Source organism: Haemaphysalis longicornis, unplaced genomic scaffold, assembly GCF_048455015.1.
Source record: "Haemaphysalis longicornis isolate Haplotype H1 unplaced genomic scaffold, Haemaphysalis longicornis Haplotype H1 scaffold_3, whole genome shotgun sequence".
NCBI classification, from domain to species: domain Eukaryota; kingdom Metazoa; phylum Arthropoda; class Arachnida; order Ixodida; family Ixodidae; genus Haemaphysalis; species Haemaphysalis longicornis.
The window spans coordinates 189,322,740-189,337,568 of record NW_027526335.1 but is presented as its reverse complement, the minus strand read 5'-3'; the positions used below and the strand labels follow the sequence as shown (position 1 = coordinate 189,337,568).

The 14,829-nt window shown below is 44.7% G+C and overlaps 1 protein-coding gene across 2 annotated transcripts in view; it reads right to left on the bottom strand.

Annotated features, from left to right (window-relative positions):
- Positions 1 to 10,600, bottom strand: part of LOC144175898 (uncharacterized) — a 41,079-nt gene extending 30,479 nt beyond the window's left edge. For both annotated transcript variants that reach the window (XM_077704962.1, XM_077704961.1), the window contains exons 1-2: positions 9,999 to 10,600; positions 4,850 to 5,144 (exon numbers count right to left, since the gene is read on the bottom strand). In XM_077704962.1, the coding sequence (XP_077561088.1) occupies positions 4,850 to 5,144; positions 9,999 to 10,177 (474 nt within the window). In that variant the 5' untranslated portion in view covers positions 10,178 to 10,600. The remainder of the gene's footprint in view (positions 1 to 4,849; positions 5,145 to 9,998) is intronic.
- Between the last annotated feature and the right edge of the window lie 4,229 nt (positions 10,601 to 14,829).

Below are 14,829 nucleotides of genomic sequence, written 5' to 3'. Positions count from 1 at the left end.
AGACCATTACTATCGAGGCTATGCTCATTTAGTTCAGAAGCTGCTGCAAATGTGTTCCCTGAATTCATTCAATCACCAAATGCCATTAGCGTTACTGTCATTCAGTACTATCATGTAGAGCCAAACTTATGGCATTCACAGCTAATGTCATTCACTCTAAATGTCATTATATTTGCCGTGCGACAGGGGTACAACCCATGGAGGAAAGGAAACTTAGAACTCTGAGGCCCCGGAGGCTACCGGCGCATTGGAAGAAGCGTGGAGGAAGTCGCATAGTTTTTTCATGCTCACAGGCGGTCACTAGCAACAGCCACGACAGCCGACCCACCAAGGTGCTACATCACTGCTCGGCCCAGCCAGTAACCAATGGTCGGTACGCGGAGAAGCAGACAGTAGTGGGTTGATTGATTGATTGATGGTAGGGTTTAACGCGCCGACGCACTGCAGGCGATAACGCGCGCCGTAGTGGAGGGCTCCAGATTAATTTCAACCACCTGGCCATCTTTAACGTGCGCCGAAATCTCGTACACACGGGCGTTCTTGCTTTTCGCCTCCATCAGAAAAGCGGCCGCCATGGTCGGGAATCGGACCCGCGACCTCGTGCTCAGCAGACAGTAGTGGGGCGAGCGAAAGTGGCGCATGTGCGCAAAATACAAGCAAACAAGGAAGACTTCCGAAAATGGCACAGCAGCTTTACGAAGCACGACGTCAATGCTTCTCCTAACTTAGCTTTTCTTTCCTCCGTGGGAAACAATGGCCTCGTATCAGCTCTTTTTGATGCAAATGTTGACAAAAGACGATAGTTGACTGGAGGCGCTGCCAAGTAAATGCCTCCATTCTTTTTCCCGCTCACCTCTCATGCTGTTCCTCTCCTGCCTCGTTCCTCCCAAGATAACATGCTTGAGTTCGCTCAAGTCAATTTAAATTTACCGCGTTCCACTCCTCCACGTCGGGTGCCTCAATGTCGGCGCTGCCGTACGGCAGAGACGCGCGGGAATCGAGGCACCCTACTTCAACGTTTGTAGAACCGCGTGGCCCTACTCCGCGAGCGTTCCAAGCAGAACGTGGAAACTATCTAGTGGAACCTATCGTTGCTGTTGCCGTATAATTTCTTAAATTCCGCCAGGAGTGCAGGCAACAGCAGGCGACGGCTTTCTGCAGTTGATGTAGTACTTCATTTGGTATCGTAAAAACCAAGCACCCATTAATTTTTTTAATAAAAGAAAACTGCAAATATCACTTAGGTATTGATTTTCTGCCTTATGTTTGCGTAATGTCTTGTTCTTGTTCAACAATGTTGACAAGTATGAACATTGCCATTGCACTTGGACGTTCGGATCTGGCTGTGGGTAAATAAGAGTATTGCGCAGCTTGTGTTTCCCTTTGGCCGGGTGACTGAATCGAGTCACAGAAAGACAGACAGACGAAAATTTCTGCGTTTAAGCAGCCCAAGAAAGACTACCGTCTTTAAGGGGGCAGTTGGGTCTTTGGGGCCGAAAAACTGCAAAAAAAAAACGTTTTCGGGAAAATGGCATTTTCAGCCTCCACGGCCATTTTTCTATCAGTCTGTAAATTTCCTCATCAAAAGGCACCATATTTTGTTGTTATTATATTATAATAGCATTTTAAAGTGCACTCTACAGCTCAGTTAGCGCAGAATTCGATGGTGAAACGGCCCTTTTCTTGCAATGCAAAGCTAGCATTTCGTCCTCCGATATCTCGGCACCCAGAGCAGGTACAACTACAACTCTTTTTGCTTCTGATACCGAAATGTGTGGAGAATACAATGTTGGAAACAAATTTTTCAAATGGAGGCTTTGGAAAATAATTATTGTGTTCAAGTGGCACCACCTGCGATCCATTTCTGGCACAGCGGCAAAGTTCACTGTGTTGTGAAACAACCAAAAATAGCTTAATCAAAAAAGTTCTTCCTATGTTGTATTCTTTAGTCATTTGTCTGCCTAGCCACGTGGTAATTGCCATTCTGTATGGAGTGGTTATTTTGTAACTGCGACCCAAAATAATGGCAATTAATCATTAATTAACTCAAAATATAATCAACTTACAAAAAATCGAATGGCAGACGTGAAATCAGCACAAAAAACTCTATAATGCAGTGCAGTTTAATTAAAATTGGTTGGTAAATAAAAAAATAGCTCTAAGACCAGTCTGCCCCCTTAATAACCTAATATTAAATAATTAGGTTAATTTTCTGTCCCTTTAATAAAGGGACAGAAAAACGTGGCAATAACGTTGCCTCTATTCTAGCTGCTTTTCCGGGTAACGCTCAAAGCATAGCTGACGATTTCAACAACTTTTTTTCCCGAGTTTCTGCTGTTGCAAGGCCAGATGCGCAGAGCTGCACGCTATCAAACAGTTTGTTGCAATCTGCTTATCTGCCTTTCATCACAGAACAAGAGCTTCAGTCACTTTTAGCTAGCATCCACCCTAACAAACGCCCAGGCATAGATAAAATTTTGATTTAGGAACTGTGCCGGAATTTCGACGTCATAAAAAATGTGCTGCTGTCACTTTTGAACAACATTATTGCTACGTGCAACATACCAACTGGTATGCAAGCAGCGATAGTTACTCCTCTTCACAAAGGTGGGGATCGTAGCAAAATAGAAAACTATAGGCCGATATCTATATTCTATCTTGCCTCGCCAAGGTACTCGAAAAATACCTGTTTCGAATTACAGTCTAATCCCGCTACAACGAAGTCTGCTTCAACGAAATTTCCGCTTCAACGAAATATTTCCAAGTCCCCGTCAGCTAGCCATAGAAGTCAATGCAATGAAGTCCTCACCACTACGAACGATTTGTCTTGCTTGCTTTCGCTTCAACGAAATTTTTGATGATTTGGGCTGGGTGTGAACAATTATTTTACAATAAAATAAGCATAGCGCCAGCTATCTGTAACTTTTTATCCATTCAGGACACTTAGTTTCACCGAAAACATGCGCGGTGCGCCCACACAGTGCGCCCACACCGTTATCTGTTTTTTTTTACCAGCTCTTCAGGTGCTGGTCAAAGAAAAACAGATAACAATTGGTATGTTTGTTATCTGACTAAATACGACGTTACTGCGCGTCACTCTTTTTTCTAAACATTGTATTATGCTGCCAATGATTGGGAAATATACCGTGCTATTTTTATTGCCCTTCCGTGCTGTGTTGGGGCAGATTTCGCTTCAACGAATTTTCGCTTCAACGAAATTTTTTGCACGTCCCGTCAGTTTCATTGTAGCGGGATTCGACTGTATGACAGACTTTTTACACACTCACAATGTTATTTCACCTCACCAATATGGGTTTGTTCAAGGAAGAGGCACTCAAACTCTGCTCGAAAACGTTTCCGACTGGTTAAATATATACCTTTCGAGCATAACCAAGTTGCCTGTGCTCTGTTTTTAGATATAAAAAAAGCTTTTGACAGTGTACCCCACAGTCTTCTGTTACGTAAACTTTCCTTGCTTGGATTTAGAGGACCATTCTTGCAGTTGCTTCAAAATTTCTTGCATGGCCGGCGTCAATGTGTCTCCCTAGGAGAGTCTCGTAGCAGCTTTTCACCGATCAAATCTGGAGTACCTCAAGGTTCGATACTAAGCCCCCTGCTCTTTAATATTTTTGTTAATGATCTTTGTAATGCAGTTTCCACTCCATTATTTCAATACGCTGATGACACTTTGATAGTTTCCTACGCTTCACACGTTCATCAGGCCATCGCATCGTTGCAGACTGCAGCAACTCATGCAATGGACTGGTTCGCTACTAATTTAATTACGGTTAATACTATTAAAACGCAGCTTGTGTGCTTCCACAATCCGTTAAAAAATGTAGTGCTTAATGACCCCTTAATTTTGCATACGTCTTCATGTTCTACTTATACGTGCAAACCGGTGAAGTATGTTTCATCTGTAAAATATCTCGGAGTAATTTTTGACAATGACCTGACATGGAACTCTCATCTAGCATACGTCTGTAAAAAGCTGCGCGTGCTTTCATGTATTATGTACAACTTGCGTTACTTTATGCCGTTATCAGCGCGGAAGATTGTTTTGTATGCGCTGGGCTACAGTGTTCTTCGTTACGGCATTACAGTGTACGGTCACTGCGCAGCTCAATGGCAACAGAGGCTGAATTCTATTCTAAGCTCCCTGCTAAAAAATGTAGCCTATAATCTATACCTCCCCGGAAGTGCAAATATTTTCACAGAGTTACAATTGCCCCATTTTACTATGCTGTTAATGAAAACAATAGTGTTAAAACATTTTGGGACGAGTGACTACAAAGAAAAATACATTCTTACGGGTAGCCTTAGACCAAGAGATCTGTATCGGGTACCACGGTGTCTTACAAGGTATGGTAGAGTAATGCGGCGCTACTATGTTCCGTCGTCCTTCAATAAATTGCCACCCAGTGTACTTGAAGTGAGCAGTCATTGTAAGCTTGAAAATCACCTTCGTGCATTTTGCTGTGAAGTTGCCCAACTCTGCTTGCTGCTGATGCCCACCTCTGTTGGCTTGTTTGCTCAGTTTCCCGTCACTCTGTGGAAGAGTGTAGCCTGTAATGGTTTTACAGTTCACAATGTTTTGTATTCGAACTCAGGTTTATATTGTATCATCTTGAATAGCCTATTCTGTTACTCTTATGTTCGGCTATGTGCATGGATTTCCGCTGCCAGCCAGGCGGTGCCCTTCAAGCCTACTGTGGCTTTGGCAGGCCTGTGACTTCGTACAGTTTTCCTGTTCCGTGTAATAAAAGTATTATTATTATTATTATTATCTGTCTACTACCGTCGCCATCACCGCCATCCCACCCGTCAGACAAACGCGTATCCACCTCACCTGGGCTGGAGTCATGCCCGACTCAAAGTAGCCCTCAAAGCGGGCGCGGGCCTCCGCGGTGGGACGCAAGGACCGGGGCGCGTCCGGACACCCGACGGGGTGGTTGTGCTCCCGAATGAGCCGGATGACGGCCGGCAGGGGGGGGTCCTGGCGCAAGAAGCGGTCGTTCCTCCGCGACGCAAAGGTCACCATCTTGACCTTGATGTCCAGTCGTGCGGGGCAGGACGGCTGCAGCCCCTTCCTGGTCTTGTTCCGGTGGCTCAGGTGGCAGTCCCACACCTTGTGGTACACCATCCTGGAAGATAGCGGACGCGGAGGGGTTTGGGTGGATCCCCGTAACTAGAGTTGGTCTCAATGCATCACGAACGTCCAATTACTTGCTCCATCCAAGCTCCTTGTGGTGGTGGTGTTATTAGGTAACTAGTGGCTCCAGCAGCCAGCCCATGCTGTGGCATTGCACTGACATTGTCGAGAATGATACAGTAAAAGCTCATTAATTCGAACTCAATTAATTAGAACTTACATTAATTCAAATGACGCCCTCGCACAGCTTTGTATATTTTCAATGGGGGAAAACTTCCAATAATTCAAATGCGTCGGTATCCACAACGGTTAATTCGAACTGGGATTCCCCTGGCTTCCACCGCTCTTCCAAGAAGAAGACGACCCAGAAGTCGGCCCAAAAGTAAAAGTAATCGGCCGATTACTTCCAATTTTGATTGCCTCGACTCTGCCATGTAAATATAAATGCATTTTCGAGCACAAAAGCGTCATTCTTTCCACATTATGGCTCGCTTCTCACATGAATGCATGACGGTGCCTGTTTCTGTGCTGTATCACTGGCTTGATTAATTAAGGGGGGACACTGGTCTTGAGGACCGAAAATTTGCTAAAAAATCAATTTTCTGTATTAACTTTATTTGCAGTCTACAGGTCCCACAGAATGTGCCTGCAAAATATCATAGCTGTATCATAAGTATTCACAAAGCTGTCGCCCTTTGACGTCACCTAAATGACCATTTTTTGCCTATGTTTGCAAACTTCGTGCCCTGTTTTCTCAGAACCAATTTTTTTCCCACATGGTCAGCTGTTGGGTACAATATCTTGGGATGTACTGGTTCAATTTACATCATTTTTGCTGCATTCGAAAGCTTCACAACAGTACAGAATTTCTTTTTGGTGGCACGAAACTTTATGCAGTTAGTTTTACAAAAACACTGTAAATTGATGACCTGACATTTACAAATTTTACAGCATTTGCAGATACCATGCTAAAATTACTGCAGTGGTATGTTGCACTCCCTGGTCCTTCTAGAGCACAAAGGGATAAAAGCTATTTGAGTATTTCATAGGTACATAATGAAAAAATTGCCCGAAACTGAGTGACATAACAGGTTGCACAACTCGAAACTTACACCCCATAGACGAAAACTGACTGCATATTTGTGCTCAGGATGTTGAAATACACTCAATGTGTAAATCTCAAGCACATAGGTTAAAAAATAACAAAAATGTCCTCAAGACCAGTGTCCCCCCCTTAATTTCATTTCGCTGTTTGAGTTCCACTAACATTACTTACGAAATCACCTGCGAAAACGGTGTAGTAACGCCTGATTGGCTATAACGAGTCCAGAGGTGGCTTTTTTGTGTTCTGCCCACACAGTGTGGCGCTATGCCCATTCATTCTAGTGGCCGCCCGTTAATTCGAACTCCACTTAATTCGAACAATTTCACGCTCCCCTTCAAGTCCAAATTAACGAGCGTTTACTGTATCACCCGTTGCACTGCTGGCATCCCATCCTGCCACGGAGTATCAACGATAACGCAACGAGCACTTGGCCAGGGTTAAGCTAGCGGCATCTGTCGCGACAAAAGAAACCGCGTAGCCACCGCAATCGGAATTTCAATGCATGGCCACAGAATGAATTCTTGCTGCCACCCTCTCCTCGCGTTCTTTCAAGTCCACCTTTAAAAAAATCCACGCAGACAGTGGCAGAGGCTCAAGAAAAGCCACTCACTTATCTAAAAAATCTGATCAGCCTGTAATTTTTCAAGTTCTTCACGTCACCTTTCTTTTGGATTTACGTCTTCCAAGATTCCAGAATCTTTTAAGATGATAGGTGTAACTTTAAAGGAGCACTGACACGAAAATTTTATGTAACACTTTTATTGCTTTTATCGATGCTTAATGGCCTGGCGAACCTCAAATAGCACTTCAAATACTTCAGCGCGCAATAGTTAATTACACTGAACGGCCTGAAAATCGTTTGTTTCAAATTCCCGCGCTTTCATCCCGAACGGCGCATATGACAGACTCCCTGCCTGACCTCACCGCTTTGTGCGGACGTCCCCGGCGCCCGCTTGAGAGGGTGTTGCGCCCGCTCGCCGCTCGTGGGGCCGCACGCGTGAAGTGACGTCACGAGCTTTTGACGAGCGCTGCCGTGTCACTTCTTTTGGCTCTCCTGGAGTGATGTCATGCTGATGTCTATTTGCTGAGTGCCGCTCCGCGCGCTGCTCCGTCGGCGCGATAAATGAGATCCAATTAAACTATGTTCTTCGCGTCGCAGGCCGCTCATATTTCACCCAGGGTATTCTGTTGAGTGAAGGAAGCGAACTGTACAATAATATTACTGCCAAAAAATTGGTGTCAGTGCTCCTTTAAGGGAGAAGAAGAGAGCGGAGTGGGTCAGGGAACAAACGCACATTAAGGACATATTAGTAGAAATTAAGAAGGGCGTGGGCAGGGCATGTAATGAAAAGGCAAGTTAACCGTTGGTCACTAAGGATAACAGAGTGTATCCCTAGAGAAGGCAAGCATGGCAGGGGGTGGCAGAAAGTGAGATGGGCAGATGAGATCATGGAGTTTGCGGGGATAAATTGGTCGCAGTTAGCACAGGACCGGAATAAGTGGAGTGGAGATCCATTAGAGAGTGCACCAACTAAGCTGAAATTGAGTGTATTGGTAGCACTGTTATCTCCCAGTAGTTTTTACAGGCACAAAAAATAGTCACCAATCCCCGCAGGATATTGGAGTTTTTCTTGCGCAAAGAAAGGCAAAATATCAAGATGTACATTGCTTTTGAGGTTAAAAGGGGCCACGCAGACAAAACGCAAGTTTGGTTCATTCGAAAGATCACCTCGTTAGCATCATGGTGACACCACTTTTAACGCACACTTCTCTCAAATAAGCCATATAATTTGGAAAAAAGGGAATGGCCATGCGACCCACTAGCTCATTTCCCGCAACAGAACCTACGATGTCATACCAGCCAGCTCTGCGATTGGCTGAGGCCAGCAAAAGCAAATTAGGCAGGGCTTATAAGCTTGCCGAAAGAGGTGTTTGCGCTTAAATGTAATGCCTATTCATTTTACGGCAGTAAGAATGTTGGGGTAAACAATGAAAGTTACGAAAATACCAATACCGATATGCACTGCCGTTGGTATTGGGCGCACTACACTTGTTTTAGCTGCCCCACAGCAGTCCTCCGCTTTGTACTTGTCATACACCGCACTGGTCGACTGGCATAAGCGATGTCTTACGTGGCCCCGTTTGTCGCGCATACCCCAAGTTTCACGAAACGACTACTTTCTACAGTAACAAAAGCAAGCCAGGTGCAAATATAGTCAAAAACAAAGTGAAAGCGGGCAACGGTTCGTGGCTGAGTGTGGAAGCGCTGTCTGGGAGGACTGACGGTGAGCAGGCTGCAGCGCCTAATGGCGTACTGGAAGTTAGTTCGTTTGAAGTTCGTTAGTGACTTTTGGGCAGATGTCACGAAAACACGCGATTTGGCGGCAGAAGAAAAACTTTAACCTAAATTGATTAATACCTCAGTGAATGCGGCATCGTTTGCTGCCGATCAAGCGCTCGGGGCACTAAAAAACACGAAATCTTTCGAATAGAACAAACTTATACTTTGTCTGCATGGCCTCTTTAATGTAATCTTGAATTCACAGCGCAAGCAAGAAACGAGGACGATAGGGAGCACGAGCTGGGTGCGAGCCTATCTTCAGTAGTACCGCAATATTGTGCAGAAATAAGCATAAACTGACGAGGGAGATTATTGAGGCTCATAAGATAGCAAAAAGAGAAGAAAAGTGTGTAAGTGTCCCTTCTGTCGCGCCATCATCAGAAGAAATCAACTATCTAGTCTACGGTTTGTAAGCACATGGTGGTAGTGATGCCGTGGCGGAATTGTTTTATTTTCACATGTTATGTGTCGATTTCTTTGTTGCCTTGATTTCTGCTGTATCTATATGCCAGACGACACAGCAATAAACTTCAGTTGTTAGTCAGCCCCTGTGTGTCGTGCTCCCTATCGTCCTCATTTCTTGATTGCGTTGTGAATTCAAGATTATGGAACACCAACTCGCCCAAGCATCAAATTTAACCAGTTATATCTCTTTAATGTGTTTTCATGGTTTAATGACCACTGCAAGTGTGTCTCGCTAGACCAGTGTTCATTCTGCCTGCAAAACCTTTCGGTAAACCTGGTAAAAGCAATGAAAAGTGTGTGACAAATGGCAGCTGGCCCTTACTCCAAAAAGCTGGGTAAGCAGTTTGATTACGGTACTACTATTCAACAGAACTGAACATTTATTCTAGCCTCTCACTGAAGTTAAGGAGTAGCGATAGAGGCAGCATCACAATCCCACTACACATTTAAATTCCGCGGCTCTTCGTTCAGAATGGTAGTCCACATGACGTCACAACCTAATCTCAGACAAGTACCACAACCCCATCCTGTCAGGGCAAAATAGTGTATGCAAGAGAATGATGTGGAAGTCTGGCCAAAGCCGCTCCAGCACCACCACCTTCCTTCCATGCCCGCACCTTGCCCCAAAAATCATTGCGCACAAAACCCCCGCAGCTTTCTTCTACACAAGTGATAGAATCGCAGGCACCTGGCACACATCTATACTCCAGTAACTGTTCTCTCGGGACAGCATTAATTTTGCAATCGCCTCCTAAACCTGCTCCTATCCACTGAGTTTTTTGGTGCACACAAGACCAGTCGGCGTTTTCAATGTTTGTAATTGAGCCATATGTAGTACGCTGGCTACTTCCACTGGACTCGGCAGCCCTGCTTACCATCACCAGTCAAGATATGCGTGTGTGTCCGCGCGAATTTACGATCAGGCCCTTACAAACCTAGTGCACATGCTGTTAACGAAATTGACGATCCACGACGTGCACGACTCGTCGCCGTACTTCTTGAACCATTCCTCCGCGTCTTCAGCAGTGTACAGGTTCGCCCGCAGTATCTTCATGTCCGGTGTAGATGCGTCGGTGTCCTCGACGATCACGGTGCCTACCGCCGCAGAAGACATCGATTCGCAGTGCGAGCCGCGCGGTCGCCCACAGAGCTACAGAATCGCAAACGAGCACCGACGAATCACACTTTCAACGCGCTGCTGTGGGGCCGTGACTTCACCTTCGACGATGCATGGGCACAAGCGCCTCCCGAACGCCTTTTACAACCAACCGTAACATGGAAGCAAAACACACGCCGTTCCAGGACATCCGCGGGAACACACACAGATGAAAACTTCGAGCCGTGTGGGCAAAGAGCTGGTGTCCACGGCACTGCTTACAATTACACGTCGAATTCTGGCCGCGTCGTAATGCTAGCAATAATGTTTCACGCTTAGGTGACTGCACATCACTCTAATTTTGCATATTTTGCCGCCGCAGCCGTGGTAGCCTCCATCACAACTTCACCAGCGGAGGGGAGGGGAGATCATGGGGGAGGGGGCAATCGGAGCCAGCCCTAATCGATTGTATTTTTGAAATAACTAGCAGCAACTTGAAAGCTAATATTTTTATGAGTAAAAAAAGTTCCTAATTCTTCACGCTTATTCGTTACTGATGCAACCATAAAAGTCTATCAAGTGAAAGCGCGCGACATCGAAATGAAAACGGGTGCTTCTTCGCGTGCAGGGGCTCCACGTGAAATACTTCACGATGAACTGCAGCCCCAACAGCCCCTCCAAAGACCGCAAGAGCGGCAAATAAAGCTTTGCCTTGAAATGACCACAGCGCATTCGATATGCGACTGCACTCACCTTCCACAGCTTTCCGTCCGAGCGCGCGCATCTCGAGATCTCGAGCGAGTCGGCCGCGTAGACGCAAGACAATCGTCTGCGTGTTCTTTAGCGCCACAAACATTTGTCCCGTTTCGAACGTGCGGTCGTACATTCGGCAAGAAGTTTAGCCCAGAACGTTACCGGAAAATTTAGGTTTGACTTTCGAGGTGAAGACAAAATACAAGTTAGGGTCATTTTGTCCTGCTACCAACGACACCAATTTTATCGGAAATTTCAAACAAATTATCGAGCTATTAATGAAGACAAGAAGCAGTGGCGATTTCTGTATGGATACACAGAATCTTAATTGCTGGCGCGGTTGGCGGCCGCTGCAGCCGCCGACCTAGCTAAATCACCGCCAAGAAACATATGACTGCGATTGTATACCTCTTCAATCGTATCACTGAATGCCAACGTGCAATATTGGCTATGTTTTATGGAAGTCAACCGTATATGGTTTAGGGTTGGCCAACGTTACGTCGTTCCTGACAATATTACGTCACTGTAGTGTGGAAAAATGTCAAAATTTGGCTATAGTAATTCTTGCGTTTGTTTTTATCTTTCGTGGCTGTAACGGAGTTGAATGTCCCTAGTAGCACAGAATGTTGCCCGAACATTTCCACAACGTTTCCCCTTAACGTTGCCAAAACGTGGCTAATGTCCGCTTTTTTTAACGTTAGTGCAATGTTTCCCAGAAACATTGCGTCAACATGATTTTAGCATTGCTCCAACATGGGGGCAACGTTTTAAGGGTGTTGTTTTAATGTTTGGATAACGTTGTTTCTGACGTTCGTCAACGTTGCTACACTCTTGGAGCAACCTTCCAGCCACGTGCGGGACACATTTGAACAACGTTATGAGATGTTTTCTGATGACATTGCAGCAACTTTTCAGCTACATTTTCGCAACGTGCATACCACATTTAAGCATATCCCTGTACCATTCGGACGTTGTGATAACATTGCTACAATCTTGCAGCAACTTTAGATCCACACTTTTAACATGAAGTTAGCATACAAAGAATGTTGCTCCAACGTTCAAGCAATGTTTTTATGAAGTTGCAATAACATTCCTACAATTTTGCGGTAACTTGCCAGCTATATTTTTCCAACGTGCGGGTAACATTTAGAAAACGTCGCTATCATGTTCAAGCGATGCTTCCTACAACGTTACCGCGACTTTACAGATACGTTTTTTCCCCACGAGGGCCGCATCCGCGCACTGTTGATATGACGTTCAAGCAATGTTTCTCTTACGAAGCGATGATATTGCAGCAATGTACAGGTAACTTACAGTTACATGTATCTAATATACATGCAACAATAACTAGATGAAAATATTATAAGTTAACTTTTTCCTAGACAGACGATTGTTGACTGCATGATAAGCGAGCACTTCAAACGTCGTCCTCATAAACTCCTGAAAGGTATAAACTGGCATTTTAGACTGCATGTTTATACATTTGATCCCTACCCTAGCAAAAATTCTGATAGAAACTTGTATTAGTCTTATGCATTTTTGTATTAGGTGTATAAGACATGTATTAGTCTTATACAAACTTGTATCAGTTTTATAAGTTTCATATACAAGTTGTATTAGTCTAATACAAATACACCTATTAGTTTGTATTAGTTTACAAATACTAATAGATCTGATAGACCTGAGTCTAATACGAACTAATAGAGACGTATTGGTTTTAATAAAAACTAATACAAATGGACCCGCAAAGTGCGATTTCCTGAATTTTTATTTTTTCTGGAAAATCAAAAGCCATAAAAGGTTGAAATGATCGCCCTTGAGCAATAATGTTTATTTGGTATATTATTATGAAGCGTTTTGTTCACTAACAAATCTCCGTAAATCTCCAACCAAATTCTTATGCAAAATAGGTCAACTTTTTTTTTCATTTTCGCTCCTAAAAAATGCGCTACTTAATGATGGGAGCTGGGAGTGCTGCGCCAGCGATAAGCCACCTTACCTGACCTAGCGTAACTAAATAAGCTACGCCTTTATTTAGTGACGCTAACCTGACCTAAAGGCCCTTGATCGGCGTTTAAAGGGACAGACAACCGATTTTTGTCGCGTGTATGTTCTCTAGCTCATACGAAAGCCAGCGTTTTATATAGCCCGATAACCACAAGCAATTTCTAAACAAACTGGCGGAAATAATTTTAATTTGGCAGCAAACTTCCTGAAATCGGAAGGGTGGCGGTTCGTAGTGTCGAAACTTGACACTACAATATGTGTCCCTGTCACGTGACCTGCAAACCTAGCAGCTACTGTAACTGCTGAAACGTTTATTTACGTATTGAAAACCTTTTAACATAAGTATTCGTACGAGGTTAAATTGCGTATGTATTTCTAAACATTATTCTGAAATTTTTAAAGACACGCCGCCCGCCGTCGCTGGGTGCCTCTCAGCATGCCTCTCAGTGTGGCTAACTGAGCCTCCATGCCCAGAATCAACGACAGCGTTCAGTAAACAGACCCAGCGAAGGAGCTTTGACAATTCTGCCTGAGTCAGAGGCGTTTGTTCTGCCAAAATATTTGATTTCAGTTTCCAAATACGCCAACGGCAGCTTAAAAAAAAAAAAGAAACGTCGCGCCCGGGGAGAATCTAACTTCCCGCCTCCACAACGTGAAGCCAGATTCTACCTATCGTCTATCCCAACAGATGGCGCATTCGAGCAAAATAGACCGTTGCATTAAAAAAACACATAAAGGAACAGGAAAGCCTGCGATTCAAACTTTTTAGCTGGGAACAAGTTTTTAAATATCGTTTTTTATTTCGCATATAGACAAAAGTATGTTGCTGAGCTACTCTATGTCATGGTTACCAGCATTATTTTTGGGAGGGACACATACGGCTCGTAGATCAAAAAATTCGATTGAAAAAGTTCTAGGGCGTTATCAGCAAAACCGTTTCTCGTCAAGGTGCTTTAAGTGATGCCCTTTCATTTGGGATAGAGAATATATACTCGACAAAAATCGGTTGTCTGTCCCTTTAAAGCAGATGATGGGACTTTAACCTGACCGTACCTGCGAGGCTGCAAGAAGAGCAGCAAGAAATCTAACTAAGCCGAAAAAACTGCTACGAAGTCAAGCCAAGCCATGCCAATGGTGACTGGTCTTCGTTGGGTAGCCAAGATGGCGACGGTATCAAAGTGCGGCTGGCGTGTGTGTACGTTCGGGAAGAAGACGGTTAGAAGGAAGCGGCTTCTAGCGTTATTTCACATCAGACGCGTGTGCATCGCGTCATCTAGAAGTGTTGGAGATGTGTCTAACGCCCGTTTAACTTTGGCAAGTATGAACCAGGCCGCAGCGCGATCCATCATGGACCCGTCACCTCGCGGCTCCGGACATCTTTGCTCTGTCTGCTATGCTGACATCGAACGCCTGACATCGAAGAAAGCGTGTGCATCACGTCATCCAGAAGTGTTGGCGATGTGTCTAGCGCCCGCCGAACATTGACAAATGTGATCCGGGCCGCCGCCCGACCCATCTTTGACCCGTCACCTCGCCGCTTCGGACTCCTTTGTTCATTCTAAACGCAATGCCTCACGAAGAAGAGACTCCATTCGAATCGCGTTTTGCGGAAGGTGAATGCCGTTTTGAAGTTGCATCGAAATGGGAATGGTGTTCAATCGGCCATTAATGCGCTCGATATGTACCTACGGCTGGACCGTACAGGTTTGACGAGCTTTTCTGATTGCATGCTGCAGCTATTTTGTGGATTCGCATTGCAATTTATTCATTCGTTCTTAATCAGGTTACGAACTGATGTAACATTAAATTATTCAGCCAGATTTCTGTCAGCCAGAGTAATTTGCCTGTGTACCCTGATAATAAAATGTGTTGCCATGTTTCATTTCTTTGTTCGAACTTGCACTGGTTCT